Source organism: Acanthaster planci, linkage group LG16, assembly GCF_054643075.1.
Source record: "Acanthaster planci isolate LZ-2023a linkage group LG16, COTS_SCS, whole genome shotgun sequence".
NCBI classification, from domain to species: domain Eukaryota; kingdom Metazoa; phylum Echinodermata; class Asteroidea; order Valvatida; family Acanthasteridae; genus Acanthaster; species Acanthaster planci.
In genome coordinates, this window is record NC_141792.1 from 2,290,620 (window position 1) to 2,308,579 (window position 17,960).

A 17,960-nucleotide genomic window follows, 5' to 3' on the forward strand; every position below is an offset into this window, starting at 1 on the left:
CCAAAGTGTCCAAGCGTTCAGTTGTGGTGTTACCGAGTCCATGTCAGAGAGTGATTGGAAAATTGGACAATTTGTTGGGGTTGTGAAATGTCTTTCAGCAATTTGTTTTCTTTTTATGTTTAATATTTATTTGTAATCAGCCCAAAGTTGCTTGGTGTTCCTGCATTGTGCTGGTTGCAGTGAGTTTGTTCGGACATTTTTGTTTAGGATTTTTGTGATCAAATCCTTAGAGTTTACAGAAATCATGCTGAGAGTGCTTAAATCTGGGGTTGACTCTGCCAGTGGGTTCTTAGTCTTAGAGGCAAAGTCTCACCTACTCTCCAGTCATCGTTTATCAATACTTCAGTCCAAGTCCGAGTCACCCCCCCCCTAAACAAGGATGGCCTGAGTTCGTGCCAAGTTTCCAGTCTGAGTCACGAGCCAAACGAGTCCCCGTCCACCTTTCAGGAGTTTGTCCTGTACTGGCTACCCTCCTGCGACAAAGTAGCTTTTATTTCAGCGGGAAATTGCACCGAAACCATCAATCATGGATCTCCATAATTTGAGTAATCCTTCCGCAAAGTCTTCAATCTCAACCCTCCTTTCTACCTTACCTCTGATATCGACTCTGTTTTTTTTTTTTGATTAAGAAATTGAAAATACAAAGAGAAGAAAACAGATGAAGAAAAAAGTATGCTGGGCCCAGCCTCAAGTTACCGCGGCTATCGCCGTGGAAAATTTTGCCCCGCGGCCCTCTTTGGGTTTATGTTAACATTGATCGGTTTAAGAGTGCATTTTTGGCCGGGCCTCGGGGCTACACAGCAGCGAGGAACACCAGAAAGTTGTGTGGATGACAATATTAGAAACGGTGTCCCGTTGCAGGGGACCGAGATGGTGTCTTGATAATCACACCGGATGGGTGACCGTACACCATAAGCCAATATTTTTCCAGCGGTATATCTGGCTGTATCAGATTTTGTCCCGCCGATATTTTCCTGTTATCGGGAGCTTTTTTCCCCCCCTCCATTAGTAGAAACTTCAGGGTGAAAGTTGCTGGGCCCCCTGTGGTGGTGCCGTGTGCAGATTCTTTTCCAACTTGCAGATGGTGGGAATGCATCTTGGCATTCCAAGTTAACCAATGGCGGTGGCTGATTGAAGTACGCATTGCTAATTTACCCCTGCGTCACATAATGGCAGGGAAGGAATAAATACATGTACTACTGTGCCAATTGGAACATTGATGTCCAATGCTTGAGTCAACTCTTGATGGGCCAGTTTCTTTGTGTGAATGCCACTAGCTGGACTCAGCAGAATGGATCTGAGTGTCACCAGAAAGAGAAATTTGCCAGTTCTCAGACTTCTAGTGAGCCATGACACCCGTGTATTTATGATTTCTGCAAATGCTAAACATGGCAATTGTTTTTCAACAGAACACAGTGTTTTCCTCGCCTCTGGGGTGTGAAATGTTATTACTCCATTGACGAATATTTATTGTGCTATCAGCCAGGGCCAAGGTTAAGGTTAAATAAAACTACAGTGCATTCTCGAAACAGCATCAAATCATCCGTTTATGTACGAAGTTGGTAAGTGACCTTTGAAAGCTGTGGACAAGAACACAGACCAAAAAATAAGGGAAAAAAAAAATACCCAAAAGATACATGAAGACGATTCTCCCGAATTTTATGCATTTGATATTGCCATTTAATTTGATAGGCTGTAGTTGCTACTCAGGGCAAAGTGTCGCGGAGAGCGCGGAATATCGTGTGACCATCCTCGCACCTGCACATTATTACGATGAGTCAGTCGGCCATTTAGCGCGGGATGTTTTCCCAAGTGTGCCCCTCTCCCTGTTTTTCACCCTGTCCCTCTCACCGTTTACCCCCCCCCGCCCCCTGTCTCTCTCTCTCTCTGGGATAAAAATTGACGGCAGAGCCAGATTAACTGTGGCGGATTTTTTCCCTCCTCTTTCCCCGGGATTAATTTCGGATGTTTAGTTACCGCAGAAAGCGAGCTGCATATCTGTTCACATAAGCTCGTAATGCATTGCAGTTAAGATTACTATATAAATACTAGCGCACAGTACACCTAAGATCCCATAAATGTGCCCAACAGTAAATTGTCTCAACAAGGACACGGTTGCTGAAATGTGAAAACTGCCCTTCAGACTAACATTGACGGGCACTCTTGTCAGGAAAAATTGGCCATGGTGTTTTTGTTTTGTTTGTGTCCATTTCTTTATTATCAATTTGATGGCAGTCTTGGTTGGTTCAGATGACTGGCTTCCACTTGCAATTCCATAGAAAGAGCTTTTACGCATTAATTAATGGATGTTTTTTTTTTGAGCACAATTTATGCCCTCCAGTTCTCTTTCCAAGGCTTTGCTCACAAAGACATACATGTATTTGTACATTTGATATTTAGCAGACATCTGTGGTTCTACATGTAGTACAAAAAAGGTTTTACTTTTTGTTTATGACTCTGACAAAACTGTTTTTCTCTTTCCAGTGGGCAGAACAGGGAGAAAGCTACAGTCGTTATTACAGTGTCTGTCAAGTCCGCAATCCACATGCCAGTGATGGCTCCTGGCTACGGATGCCATACATCCCCCCGTCGCCTTGGCAACCGCATCAGTGTGGAGATTGAGTTTACCATGAACTCTTGCACGGGCATCGATGATGCCCACCAGTGCAAGGAGACGTTTGAGCTGTTCTACTACGAGGCGTCCAACAGCGACCCCGAGAACCAGCCGCCCTGGACCACGCCTCCGTACACCCGCATCAAGCGCATTGCGGCCGAGATCCGCTTTTCGGAGACGGACGGGGGTGACGTTGGCGGGCCCCAGACCAACCTGGCCGTGGAGGAGTTTGCCACGACGGCGAATGGCTTCTACCTTGCCTTCCGCGACACAGGCGCCTGTATGGCCATTGTGCGTGTGCGCGTCTACTACGTGGTCTGCGCCGCCAAGACGGAGAATTTCGCCATGTTCCCCGAGACGGTGACCGGTGCCGACCTCGTGTCACTGGTGGAGGTGGACGGGGTCTGCGTGACCCACGCCGAGCAGATCGGCGACCTGCCCATTGTGGCCCGCTGCCAGATATTCGGCATGTGGACAGCCTTCCAGGGAATGTGCGGCTGCTCGCCTGGATTCGAAGCTGACAGCCAGACTTGTCGAGGTAAGCCATAAAGCCAACCTCTCTGATGAATAAACTCTTCACCAGGCTTATCCGATTGGCAAATGGGGCTACTTAATGATCTAGAAAAATTCAGTTAATGATCCAACAGCAGGTTCCATTGGCACTGCAGTCCAGTTCATTAGAGATCCTCTGACAAGTCCAGTCAATCTTAAACAGGGCGAACACGAAAAGAGAAATGTTTTTGCCACTGCTCGTTTAAAGAGCTGATGACTTGACTTGTAACAAAGCTTCATCAGCACATTGGAAATCGGCTTCTTTGGACATCTTCTTCCAAGAAGCCGATGCTCTCGTAAAAGTTCCTGGTGCATGCGGGAGGGGGGAAAAATGTTTCCAAGTAACGACAGGGTGATTCTGCCGTTCTGGATGAAGGAACAACTCGGCACCGGGTGCTTGTTAGCACTGACCCCTGTACCCCTTGATCACCGGGCCGCGTTGGCACTCTCCCCTGAGCACGGCCCAGGATTTATACCCCCCTGAAAATTCCCAACGCCCCTTGTTTAAACAATTTACACAGTGGACACAAACCCAAAGCCTGTGGGGGGGGGGGCTTGCGCACTTTGCAATGGGGGAGCCCGCCGACTGCGCACAGGCATAAATACCCTTCCTCACGACTCTGATGAATTGTCTGCAGACCAGAGTGTATTTATTTGTGTCTACTGGGCAAGAGTCGTACTTTTCCTCGACTAACCCTGACCTGAAAAAAACAGGGAGACAAATCAGCATGGCCAATTTTTTTTTGCGCTGATGTTATTATTTTTTTCTGTTGAGGACTCGGTGGTATTTAAAGATGTGTGTCGGGATTCACCGGACCTGGACAGCGTACATGTACGTGTAGATGGAAATCAACGTGTTCTGCTGAGAAAGTGAAAAATCCTATGTTGCCTCTTTATCGGAACGTCCCTCACAAACATGACAGAAAGACTAGGAGATGAACGCAATCAATCAATTAATAATTCCTGTGCCCAACAGCAAGCTCTTTTTCAAGAAAGTATTGCGCTCAATTGTTTTCTGGGAGGGAAGTCTAAAATATTCTTAAATTGGAGGTGAAAATGTTTGGAATGGAGTAATGTAGTGAGTCTCTGAGGTTCCATTCCCACGGGGAAGAAGTCCAAGTTGCTAATGAATTCTCTCGAGCATTTGTGGCGTTTGTATTCAAATTCTGTTATTTAACGATGCGCCTTTGTTGACATTGACTCATTTGGCCACTGTATAGTGGAGCCGACATGTGGATGTACAGTGCGTGTACATGCAGAAATGAGACGTGAATTAGTCATTTTTTGGAATTGTTTCTTATTTTCCTTTTAGATTTTTCTGTGTCGATGACAATTTCTGTCACAGTATCTTCCTTTGTATGGGCGTGCACTTTGGACAGCATTGCTGTGATTACTGTGTCAGAAGGGTCTCGAATCGGATGTGAATATATTTACATCCCTGACAGGAATATGACCGATTAACCAAAAAAATGCAATTGTGCTCTGCCGATAATGACCGCCGATATCAAAAGAGCAAATAATCAGTCGGGCCCGTCAGACACAGACAGGCCGGACAAAGTAGGGCAATGTAGAACGCGCGGCGTGCCCTCCTGGCATCAAAGGGGGTCTGTTATCTTGTCAGTCTGGGGCAAATGGTGTCAAAGCCGTTTGTCGTCTTATCGGACTTTTGGCGAATTAGCTGCGAACGAGGTGGCGAGGTGTTTGCATGGTGACAGCACAAAAGAAAGGAAAAGAAAAAAAATAAGTTTTGCAAATTTAGTGAATCTATGACGTTATCCTTTCACGAGGCCTGTGAGTGTAAAGATAATGCTTTGAAAATGGAATTTTTTTTGTTTGAGAACTTTTTTTGAGTTCCCATCTCAAATTTTATGGAGAAAAATTTGTTTTTCAGAGGTGATGCTTGTTTACCAAATATTCACCCCGGAGTGGTAGTTTTTCCCCTTGGATTTGAAATTTACCGTTATGTCAACATTCTCTGTTAAGATGTCATGCCTCGATCACGAACGTTCCAAGTCGTGCAGTGTTTGTCGGGAGGTGGGACAAACGTGTAAATCAGGCCATAAATTTGCGGACCTCTTCCCGAACCGCTCAACTATTTCTCTGTGTTTTTCTTGTCTGCGGCGAAGAATAATGTTGATTTCTGGATCTGTCGTCGCGGTCGTCCATCACCCCAACAGATGTGGACAGGGGCCACGAGAAAAGACATTGACACATTTGTGCATAGTCGTGCCACATCCATCCATCAAAGCGAAGCCCTCAGAAATCTGCCAATCGGAAGCCAGCACAGCTTGTCTGCACCTATCCATCATATATTTATGCGTATATACATAGACCCGATATGAGTCCTACATCATTAAACTCGGGCAAAGGCAGATCAGTTGGAGGTCGGTGTTTATTGTTGCAACTTCTCCGGTGGCCGATCATGTTGCCTGTGTTTTTCTAGGTGGGCCGGTAAGGTGAAAAAGGTTTATGAGGTGGGTTACCCCCGCTCATTAATCCACTGACTCTTGTGCATGTTGGCCGGTCACAGGCATAAGTGGGGACGGCGTTCCCAGAACCACCAGGGAATCAGCATTCAAACTATTTCCAGAAAATATAAACTTTTTCCGTCTGCCCAAGTCATTGCCCGGGCATGCTCCCCCTCGTGCATTCATGATATTTTTTTTACTTGTCAAATGTGGTAGTCTGACGGCCGATAGGCCTAATCTTGCGCAATTTTTGTGTGTGAAGTTCAACGACCAGGGAAGTGTCTTGATAGAAAACATGCTGGGAGTCTCCTCAAACCAGTGGTATGCATGAACGGGCCAACTAGTGACAGGCAGGAATGTTTGTCTAGTTTACATAATAAGCGGCCACTTCTTAGAACCGGTGAGCATTTTCAAGTTCAATTACAAAGAAATCCTGAGTAGTGTTGTTTTTTTTCTTTATAAAGTGAAACCTAAGAATCTATCTTATAAAGAAAAATGGAAAAGAAAATCGAAAGATAAAAAAAGGGGGAAAAATTGATCTAGAATTAATGATAAATATTCGCAAATAATAAAGACACTTACCAATCGTTACCAGGTGTGTACGAAGGGTGATGAGGAGTCCTTTTTTTTTGGAAAAATACTCTGCTGTGGAAAGATAATTCATTTTTTTCATTTTGAAAAGGGAGGAAAACAGAGGTGAAAAAATAACAGGGAAATATAGTTAAACCAAAACAAGTCGCCTGATGGCCCACCAACTTTTGCTCGTCTCCCGCCACGTTGGAAAGTAGACACCAGACTTGAAACTCTGACCGCCAAATTTAAACTACTGGGTGCTGCATTTATGTGCACACTCTGGAGTGTTTTATCTTACACAGCATCATCTCACTGGGAAAAAAGCCATCTATGAATATCTACAATTACTTCCAATTCCAAAGATGCCCAGAACTGAATTTTTGACAGGGTCCTCAAGTGAGCAGCACCCGACAGAGTGCCGAGACCAGACAGTCCAAGTAATAAGCATACTAATTCCATCCTTTCCAATCACTGTCCCACAACATTACACCGACTCCCTGCTGTGGCTGCCAACTTCTGTAACCCGATTTGATTGGCGCGACCAGTCATCCCCCCCACAAATATATATTAATGTGGATGTTAAACCTTTGCATTAGTGAAGCTGCAGTGAGTCTGCCTTCGCTCTTTTAAAAGTTCCATTCCAAAGCAATTTAATTAACAAAAAACCCAGCCGCCGCACGCCGATTGCATTCATGATTAAATTACACGTATTGAAAAAGGGGAAAAGACCGAAAACAAAATGGCCTGGATGTTTTCATTTTGCGAGCAGAACAGCTGATCAGGAAACGGACTCCCGCTGGTAGATGCAACACCCCACAGATAATACCGTCGCCAATCTGCCAAAGACCAACCAGAACCCATCTTCCTTGAGCCCTGATTAAAACCAGCATCGGGCAATGAAATATAGTTTTGAAAAGAAAAAAAAGGAGGAGAAAACCACTGTCCCCTGATTGTCTGGGGCCAGTGAAGTGAACACACAATGAGGCAAAAGCTTGGAGCGTATATTTGGGCCCGGGCACAAAAAGAAAAATGAAACAGTGCCGGGTGGACTCGGTCGACTGGTACCCAGCGGTAGGTGTGATCCTCAGCTGGCTGATTGCCGTTCTACCACAAGAACTGGGCAGGGTTTTGAAGGCCATGGCAGGTTGTGATGTGGTGCTACGCCGGCCGGGGCCCAATCAATACCGAATGGGGACAGCATGGATGGGCTATTGTCAGTTGTCACACATCCCAGTACCTGTGTCGCATCCCCCCCTCTTTATTATTCCCTGCATCGTCCTGCAGAGCGACCGACCGACCAAATCCACCCTGTTGTTATTGATCCGGTTGTCTGTGTTTGATGTGCGCTCCCGCGCCTGCCTGGTAGCCTCTCATTTTCTTGTTGACTTAGTTCTTGTTCCAATTCAGAGGGCCATTGTTGTTGAGGACGGCATGCACCTTTGCCCCCTCCGAGTTAGGAAACAATCTTCCTCATTCATTGCGGCTACAGAATAAACAGCGTGCACACTCTGCATGCCACTTCCCCAGGTTGTTAAGTTAGACACCCCAGTTACAAACCAGAGAGAAACACTTTGAACAAATTGATTTCTGATTTGGGTGCCCTCTGCCAACTGACCTCACCTCGATGCACAAGGATTCACTGGAAAGAAAATGTCAATGTGGGATGTGGCAAAAGGGTCTTGACGGTATCAGCAAATCTATTCTAAAACTGTACAAGCATCGTTGAAAGATGGCCGCTGACTTATCACAACATATGAAACTACTGCTTAAACCATATGCTTTTACACAGTTAACCTCATTCCAATTACAAACAACAAACAGAGATTAGCACAATCTAATTTGCATTGACAGTTGTCTTTGAAAAAGAAAAATACCGCAGCATGGCTGAGTAAGATGAGTGTTACATAACCTCACAAAGCCCAGAAAGGCCCCAGTATGGATTTCCTTTCTCCGGACGGTTGACGAGCGAGTGGATCAGAAATATCGACAGGGGCAGTTTGAACAAGACAAACAGGGGGCACACAATGGGGCTGGCGCGGGGACAGACAAGAGAGTGACTTGTTAAACCAAGTCATCTGTGCGTAATGCAAACACGAGACAACATCCACATGTGTCTGGATTTCAGTTGTGAATGTGAATTATAGCAGGCTCTTTCTGTGTGTAGGAGAAGATGGCTTACATGAATATGTATATGAACTGACAGATTTACATCCTCACGAGCATGAACTCAGAGAGTGAACTGTACACATGCATGTATGTTGTTGAATCGGACTGAACTGTACATATGTTAATATGTTGCAGCATCGGAGTTGATTGAGAAAAAAAGACCAGATAGATGACAAATGATACAGTATTCAACTCGGTGAATTGTGTTTTACTCAAGGATATGGAAATTAATGCTTTGTTCAAATGGGCACGAAACAAAGATGTGGCCGAATGGGGAAGAGTTGTACATTTGTATAACCAGCAGAATCTGTTGCAGAAGAGTTGAACCTGGGAAGAAGATTTGTTTACATCTGAAAGATTTGTGCATTTGAATGTGGACAGAATGGTTTGAAGACTATCTTTTGTGAATGGAGAACGAAATGGCAAAGATCTCGAATCGATACATTATGCAGACACAGCTAGCGGCCCAGCATATATCGCCGGGGGGACGTGACAGAAAAAAAAAGAAGAAATCAAGCGTAGAGGAATACAATACTTTTCTCCACATACAATAGGAATTTCTCTGGTCGGACACCTGAAGGTACAGACATGGTCGCCCATGTGTATCCACCCCATTGTATCGCCGCGGTGGTAAATAGCAGTGCCGTGAGCGTCACCTCTTCCAAAACACCCCTCGTCCTTTTTCCCTCTCTGTAGACCGTGTTGTGTTTCTTTTGTAGCAGTCAGAAAGGACTATTCATTCCTTCAGTCTTTTCAACAGATGCCTATCTCTTTTGTAGTTGCCCTCCTCTTTTTCCCTTTTTTTCCTTTTTTTTCTCTCGAGTGCGGTGTCTGTGTGGAGCCGTTTTGAAGCACACCGTGGTGTCTTTGTTCGGAAATGAGTCCCTTTTGACTCGTCGAGAACCCTTTCCCTGCAGAACTGTGATGGTGGCAGAATGGAGCAGTGTCGGTGTTGTTATTACCAGCCAGCGAGCGGAACCATTTCTGAGTTGTTCCTGCATATCGAAGGTCATAATTTTTTGACAACGTCTTCTGTCCAAAAGTGTATTCACATAAATCTTGCACGAGCAGAGTGTGCGGAGTCTGTCTGTGAATATGTTGCACAAAGAATCCTCGTTGGAATTGTTTAAATTTCCTTTTTTTACTTTTTTTGCGCTCAAAATGAAAAAAAAAAAAATGCTTACTGCCTGTGAAACTCCTAGGGGATGGCATGCTTTTTTTCAGAAAAGGAGTAATTTTTTAGCAAGTTGAAAGATGATTTTCCAGTGAACAGTACTCTAAAACACTGAAATTTGGCAATAGAAATACAGAGTTTAAACGAAAGAAACCGGGCGAAAGGGAATGCAACTGACCATTTACAAATGGGTGTTGAGAAATGTACTTAATCTTGTATCCGATTCCCAAGTTTTTACACCCTAAAACATTTCCTTGACAGCTTAATGGGTGTGTTTTTTTTTACCCTGGGTACAGTTTATTTTGTTAGAACTTGCAGTCACTCAGCTGTCCAACGTTCCCAGATTCACCAGAACTGGGTCAGGCTTTCTCAGCCTTTTTTTTTTTTTGGTTAAGAAAAACAGTAGACCGCTCAATACAAGTCTGTCAGTACAATTTACCCAGCAGATGACAAGGTCTCTGACTGCGAGACCTCTATTGCAATGAGAGTGCATACTCAAAAACACTTACTGTAATTATATGACTTGCACCCCAATTTATCATACTTGCTGTTGTGTAAAAATTTCTTAAACAGCTGTAATGTTAAAAGTAAGTTGATGGAGTCCTTTTGAAGCTAAGTACATCCTCACAATATGTGCCCTTGTCAGTTGCAGAAGTGGACGATATTTGTGATCCCCATTGGTACATGTACTAGCAGTTGTGCCTGTGGGAGTCCACTGGTTGGGGGATGCTCTGCTTAACATCCCTGTGAAATGGTGATCGTCCATTGAAGAGGAAGTGCAGGGACTGTGCCCCCCCCCACCATGCTGGCCGGGGTCTTTGTTTGTCGCAGTGGCTGCTGCGTGCCCCTTTAAGGCCATGCTTCATTAATTGGGGAGTTGTGTGCGCCTGGGATTTATCTGTCAATCCCATCCAATAATGCTACATTAGGTAATCCATCCTACTCTGTCTCAAACCAGCCCTGGCCCTGAGACTGGCACCAGTCCCTCCAAAACAACAGTCTGGAATGGAACTGGAACTGGAACAAAATCCAGTCTGGTCCTTGTTTCCGTTCAGATTTGAATTGAGAAGTGTCGCCTGATTGTGCTGAACCCGATAACTTGGACGATGCACTCATACTTGCCAACATGACCCCAAAAATCACGAGGAGATGCTCACAGTGACTGCTACGGTGGATGGACTGGTGCAAGTCTCGGGCCATGTTCTTTGTCTAGGAAGTGTTCCAATTGGAAGGTGATTTATGCGGCCTGCCCATAACTGCATGATTTGGGCCATTGGGCTGCAGCAGACCCTTTCCAATCAGAGGGGGTACATGTGTACACCCATACTCCCGACAGATTTACAGCCGCCCCTGTAATTATTATGACACTGAACTAGCAGCTTGGATTTTTTTTGGCACTTCTCAGGCTGTTGAATGCATGAGGGTTTGGTCTATCTTTTTTTATGCCTTGTGATTCCTTGAAATCTTGTGATTGGGTATTGTGTGTCGCATGGTTTTGAATCTTTAACCTGATTGGCCAGTTTTGATCAGGTCGACAGCCATTGTGGTTTTGATTGAAAGATACAAGCGCCAGTGATGATGGTGTACGTAGAGTTTGCATGCATTATTTCCTCATTTGACTGGCCAGCTGTGATTGGTAGTTGCTCTAGATATACATGTATCGATGAAGACGATGATGGCCAAGCTCACGTGTGATTGGTTGACCCTGTTACACCTACACCGAGACTCACCAGCTATTTAAAACGGCCAGTTCTTTTGTTTTGGCATTTCGTGCACAAGTCCACTTTGCGTACTTATTTTTGGCTCAAGTCTGGTTAAACCCTAAAAGCGCTGAGATGTTAAATACATATCTCATACCCTGAGAACATCATTCATCATCATTAAAACATACCGTGTTTGTGTTTTCTGCTTGTTTGGAAGCGGTAATCCATGAGCTTAAGATAGTGAAGCATCTGGTGGGGTCCCCTGCCAGAGATAAAGTTTCCTTGGTGGTCTAGTAAGCCCTAATCCCCAGATGATAGCCAGAGATAGGCTTGTCCATGTTGTGATGGAGTTTGCTGTGGTGAACGGTAAATATTTCAGGTATGGCTTGGGCTAGGAAGGGAGCTTAAATGTGGCTGATAACAATGCTGATAATTTTCATGTGCCTGTCAGAGCTGTGTCAGGTGGGATTAGGGCCATGTAGCAAGGTCAGCTGCACTGCATATACCACAGAAGGTTTTTCCTAAACTTTACAGACCTCCCGAGATCCCCCCCCACATCTCCGTTACTTTCCCATGAATTATCTCACGTGTGTTGCCACTTTGAAGTTCCTTTGCATTTTTTGACAAAAATCTCTCAAAACTGTTCGATTCCAGCTCTCTACCCAAAGGACTTGAAGTGTTGCAATTTTTCTCCAGCTTGCGGCTCGGAATCAAGTCACAGTTTGGAAAACTCTTTCAGCCCAGTCTCTGAGTTTGAAAACTTCCCCCAACAGATTCCCACCCGGCCATTCAAACCTCTGCAATCCTACACGGTCAATTTGAGACCAGACAGTGGAGCCACAATTGCATAAAACTAGCGGCTCGGTTGACCCAGGGTGCTGGGTTAGGGTCCTCACCTCACATTCTGTCTGGCCACAGACAGTCTGAGAGCAAGCTTCCCACTCCCACAAAAACCCCAAATCCTTCCCCCAAACCTTCCGAGCTTCAATTAGGCCCTGAAACCAGTCATCAGTATGCACATCAAGTACAATGTATACATGTACAAAAGCCCAAGCAAAAACCAGATACTGCCCATTATCCTAACCGGCTCCGCAGAGCCAATTTTTGGGGGTTCCGACAACAAATTCCAAGCATATTTTCGCCTGTCATTAATATGTCATTACAGATTTAGATTAAGAGTTTTTTGCTTTGTGTGGGGGGGGGATGGGATGGGGGGGTGCAGGCAGTATTTCAGTGGCCCATGTGACCTCCCTCTCTGATAAAAACCAATGATAAAGGCTACCTTGAAGGGATTGCAGCTAAAATAATAGATCGGAAAAAATCAATCCAGGCAGTCCATGGTTCTACTGAACGGTGTGCGTCCTTAGTTGCAGCTGCAGAAAGATTCCAGGCATTTTTTGTAAGAAGAATTTTGCCGATCCTCCTTTTGTAGCAGATCTTGTCCGGGAGAAGATGAGCTGTTAATGTTGATTTTACAGAAGAGCGGGTCAACAGAGACATTAATATGGGCGCAGCAGACGGTACAACCTGTGTAGTCTTAGGGGGATTTATATTTATAAAGCAGGCCTGCCTGTGAACACTTTTGTCCTAAAAACGCGCAAATTAATTGTATGCAAATTCTTCAACTCAGTTTGTTCAGGTCTTATAATGTACTTGGGCCTAGTTTTCTGCTTTTGTTGCTGTGTTTGATTCATGTAATGACCATTACACATGTCAATCACTTCCGCTTTTCTGCAGACTCTGTCATGATGCATGCAGGCTCGCTCAAAAAATTCTTTACATATTACTGATTGTCACAGTGCCAATCTCTGAACCCATGCATGGTCCGTGGAACAAGATTCTACGGAATTTACACTGCGCTCAAAGCTCGGGGTTATTTTTGTGGTTGACGTTTTCTTTGTACCGTTTCAAAATGATTTATTTCAAGTGTGACTCCATTGGCCCACGGTGAGAGCCTACATGTACGTGTCCTCTCTTACCAGCTCTCGGTCCATTTCTGCTTGACTACCACAAAAAAAAGAATACCAAAAAATAACAGTCTTTGGGGGGAAAAAACAAATCATATCTGATATGTGGACCGTGGAACCAGATGCGGAAATTCCTCTTGGATTTCTCATCTGTGTACTTACACAAATAAGCGGTTCTGAAATGGTCTTGCCGGGCCCCGAAGGCAGTTATGCTGGAGTTATGACCCTCGCCAATGCACTGTGGTCTAGAGGGACAGTAGGGAAAAAAGTTGTGGGTGAATTTGAAAACGACTCTCCTGTTTGTTCAATTTTCGAATAATGCGCCGCGGTCTGGGAAGAGAAGGGCACGCAATACATACATGTATGATATCCGATTCGAGCCCGGCGTAGATTTATCAAATTTTGATTATTTGGAAAGCAATTTGTGTCCAGGTGATGGGCTAATTCCTATTGATTAATGTGATTATCCTGGGCCAAGTTGACAGGAAACATTCGGGGGATGGAGCTGTAAATTTTGTCCCATGTGGTGATGGATGATATCTTCAGGTTTTTGAGCAAGTCCTCCATCCTCTCAATACCTAACCAACGTTCGAGATTTTCTGGCAGAGTTCCTTGCGCAGGTTGTCCATGGAATTCATCACGCTCACAGCATTTTGAGAAATTATCGATGAGCTAGAGTAGAGAAATTTCCTGGATGGCTCACTGTTGGGCTCAACTCCCCCCCCCCCACAGCTGTTCAACGCCCCTCCCAACCCCTCCTGATGGATGGGATATCTTTAATTGGCGAGATACACATAATGTAGCAGAATATTCATATTATATTAGAACCCATCCAATCAAGGATGTCAGTACTGCAGAGTTTTACAGTGACTCGTTTGTGCCAGAGCCATTTTTTTTTTATTTTCAAGAACAGAGTCTCCCCTGCGTGTGCATGTTTGGCTGATGACCAGTCGAATAGACATAGTAGTAATGAATCGTGTCCAGTGTGGCTGAGAAAATGTCAAAGAACAGAAATAACTGCATGGTACTCTAGTTTGGGCATTTCTTAAAATGAAATGTGTAAAATGTAACCAACACAGCTGAACTTTGACAGGGACATGACCCAGGAATGCCTCCAGTACGTGGTCAACACTCACGCACCGTGTCCGAATGTTACCATCACCTTGCACCCAGCACTGTACCCTTGTACAATGCTAATTGCCAAATCAAAGCCTTTCGGACATCTTGTTGTTGACTTCGGGTGAGTGGGATTCTATCCCGGCTCCGTGCCTGGCAGCCAGTAGCCCGGGTTTGGGAAATAATAATAAAAAAGAAGAGGTATGTGCCCGGCAGCGGCCAAGTTAGATTGATTAGACCATTACTGAATGATTTCTGAAAGTCAAACGGCAGCAACACAGTGGAATTTGTTGGCCCCCAAGGGAACCAGACGAGTTAAAGGGACCTTAATGCTGTATGAATCGTGCCTCAGTTTGAATTCTGTTTTTTGATCACTCCCCCCCAAAAGAGTGGTCTTCATATTAATCGACGGTGGTGCAAAAAAAGTTTCATTTGCAGATTTCAAACCCAAATTGGACTGAGTGGAAATGTGATCCCGCCTCTCTTCATGTTAAAGTGTCTTTCACCTACCTGACCCCTGCTACCTGACAAAATGAGTCACAAGTCGCCAAAGTCACTTTTCTGTCGGACAGAATCTTGTACCACGAGAATCCTCAGCACGGACACGGATACCAACCTTAGCAGTGCTTCAGACTAGAGAGCTCAGGTTGCTCTTTTTTAATGCAAACTGCGTGCTAAACAGAAGTTATTAAAAAGACATCTAGAGTCTCGTTTGGTCACATTGTGTGGGAAGCGTAATGCTTTACCTGTGGTGCCTACGGGTGCGGTGTCCCAATTCAAGGAAAATTCTGCGCCAGGCTGAGGCGCACAAAAAGTTCCCCCCTCCCCGAGATTGTTTCGAAAAGAGGGGTCTGTTAGGGCCAAGAAATGGTGGGATTGTGTCAGTATGGCCCAGGATCATCTCTGTAGATTCAGGGGCACCCATCTGGGGGCAAAGCAGACAAAAATGGGATTGAAAATTAGTCAGAAGAGCCCCAGGAAGGTGAGGGATGTCATTTGAAAAATGGCCGCTGGGAGGGCTTGGCAACATTCACTTTTTTGGGGGGTGAGTTTGTTTTGGGCGGATAATTAAAAAATTCATCGGTTAACCTACTAAAAATTGAAAATCAAATGAAATCTGGAGGACCAAACAACACATTGTTTTTTGTTTGAGAGGCCTCAGGGACCTCAGTTGCCTGCCATGGGGCTCCAAACTTGGTTGATTTTACACAATTTTCAATGGAGCTGGAATTGGTTCAGTGCACCCCTAGGGTACAAATGGCACGGTAACATGTAACATCCAATATGGGGATCGGGCAGCGAGGTCTTATGTTTTGGGTCAGCGGCATTATTATATTACCCCTCTGTGGGTTTGACCCACATTCTTTGTGTCATTGCCTCCATTTGTTACAGATTGCAAGGACACAGCTGGTGTTTTCTGTTCAGACCAAGCTAGGAAAGAACAGAAATGGCCCCTCCATTGTCGGAGACTGAAACTAAGGAAGAATGAAGCCAAACCACGGTTCACAACCCAAGACATCTAGATGCTCAACCAACCATAAAAACTTCACGTGTGTAATGTGTGAAATTAGGCTCCTGTAACATTCGGGCTATATTTTCCTTTAAAAAAAAAACCTCCCTGCCCACAATTTCGACCTGGGATTCGAACCCACACCCCATGCATGACAAACCGTTATGCTGTAACCGCTTGACTACCGCAATTCACACAGGTTGACGGTGTTTTTACTGTTGATATACCGATGAATGGCTGCAACGTGAGTCTAATATACATTGGGCATACACAATACAAACACAACCACCGTGGTTTGGCTTCATACGTATGGATGCATATATATCTCCTTCCTTTGCATTTTTTTTAATAGTGTTGGACTTGGAAAAGTTGTTAGAATATTGTTACATGTACACAGTGTTTGAGCCTGTTGACGTTTTTTTCTCCAGCATGGGGAAAAATATGCGAATGGTCTTGTCTCGATCAGACAGTATTATAGGCTTACTCTAGTGGCCAGTTGCTACAAAGAGCTTGCAGGTACCGGGAAAAAAACATATCTGTTGGACGCTGCCTGCCGAAATCCCCTTTCATGAAGGATCCCCAATTCAATCTTACTTATCTTCACACCCTAGATGGCCTCGTAATCACGGTCTGACTACCCAGCTTGTTCTAACCCATTCCAGTCCCCGTCTTTCCATAACTGGGGTCACAAGCCAGCGATACGCCGAACATGGCCCCCCCCTCCGCAACTCGTTTCTCTGCCTATGCACCAGCCTCCAAATGATTAACTGCACGCTCTTGCAGTGAGCGCTGAAAGGTCCGCGCTCGGACGGGGCCAATCTATTTCTCTCTAATCATCCCCGGCTGCCCGTTTCTTTGGAACGTCCCCAAATTAGCTCTGAGCGGCAGACGCTTGCTTGCACATAGTCAAGAGAGCCGAGAGAATATTCCCGTGCTGTGAAGTTCATGATGTCGGGCCGTGCGGGGGCCTTTCTTCTTCTCGCGCTCGGCAGTCGCGGACTGACCCCCTAAAGCACTCGCGAAGTGGTAATCATGATTTCTCAGTTTGCCTAGATTCTTGTCAGCCTGGTAATGCGTTTGGCTCCTCCAGTTACCGAGGGAGATGTTGAAAGATTTTTTTTTTCCATTCCGACTTTTTTATTTAAAGTTGGCAGCACATGTACATGTAATTCCCTGACTGTTTGATGACACAAATGCCTAGAAGAATTAGAAATTTCACCAGTTGATTGACCAAGAGTTGGTTTGCCTGTTGCAAGGGGGATTGTGCAATCCATGCATGGCATTAATACAATATTATACATTAGACCTTACGTGTACTCTTCATCAATCAATATTCAGCCGGTTTTGTTTCTTCCTTTACTGCTTCAGTGTGATTAGAGAGTGAGACAAGTTTTTACATTTTTTTCTGCTGGTCTCTGAATGACTGATCAATTTTAAGACTTACCGCTGTTTTTGCTTTGTGTGCATGTATTAGATGGCCAAAGCACTTTTGGTGGGGCATTGCGGCCTGTCATTCGTTCCATTTTACTGTCGTATTTTTTTTGAAAAAGTCAGGATTTTTAAAGGGAAGAAAGCTGGGAAAACTCTTCCTGCCAATCATGCGTGTGTGTTGCTCAGACGTGACCGGTAATAACCGGTCCCAGAACTGCTCTCGTGCGGTGCAAGTCTGCAATCCGAAGGCTAATGCAAGAATCAGTGGTTATCGAGTGAAAATTTGTCAGGAACTTTGGACGTGCTGATGTTCAAATGGGCCATTTAGCATCGCTCGCTCCCGTAGCCCATCCATATTACTTAACGTCCAGCCTCGTCCAGACCAGGGAAAAGAATCTTCCATCCCCTGCCTCCCCCCTCCTTCCATTAGCGCAACTGTTTCCCAATTCCTCATCCGGAGTGATTGCTCCCTTTCCCCGAAGAAATCGCCGGGACTGCTCCGACTGGACAGTATAAAAAAAAAAAAAGCAGCAGAACATTTCTGAGGACGGCGACGAAGTCCCCCCCCCATTGCCCTGTGATAACGACTAGCACAGATCTGTCACTTTAGATTATGTCTAGGCCCATGCTGCTGCACAAAAACCTAAGGGGAAAAAAACATTCTGTACCAGCGACCCCTAAAGTAT

At 45.0% G+C, this 17,960-nt stretch overlaps 1 protein-coding gene across 3 annotated transcripts in view; it reads left to right on the forward strand.

Annotated features, from left to right (window-relative positions):
* The first annotated feature begins 2,489 nt into the window (after window positions 1-2,489).
* The window catches only part of LOC110976466 (ephrin type-A receptor 4-A-like), a 160,813-nt gene continuing 145,342 nt past the window's right edge, over window positions 2,490-17,960 (forward strand). For all 3 annotated transcript variants that reach the window (XM_022229730.2, XM_022229732.2, XM_022229733.2), the window contains exon 1: window positions 2,490-3,152. In XM_022229730.2, coding sequence (XP_022085422.2) covers window positions 2,546-3,152 — 607 coding nt within the window. In that variant the 5' untranslated portion in view covers window positions 2,490-2,545. The remainder of the gene's footprint in view (window positions 3,153-17,960) is intronic.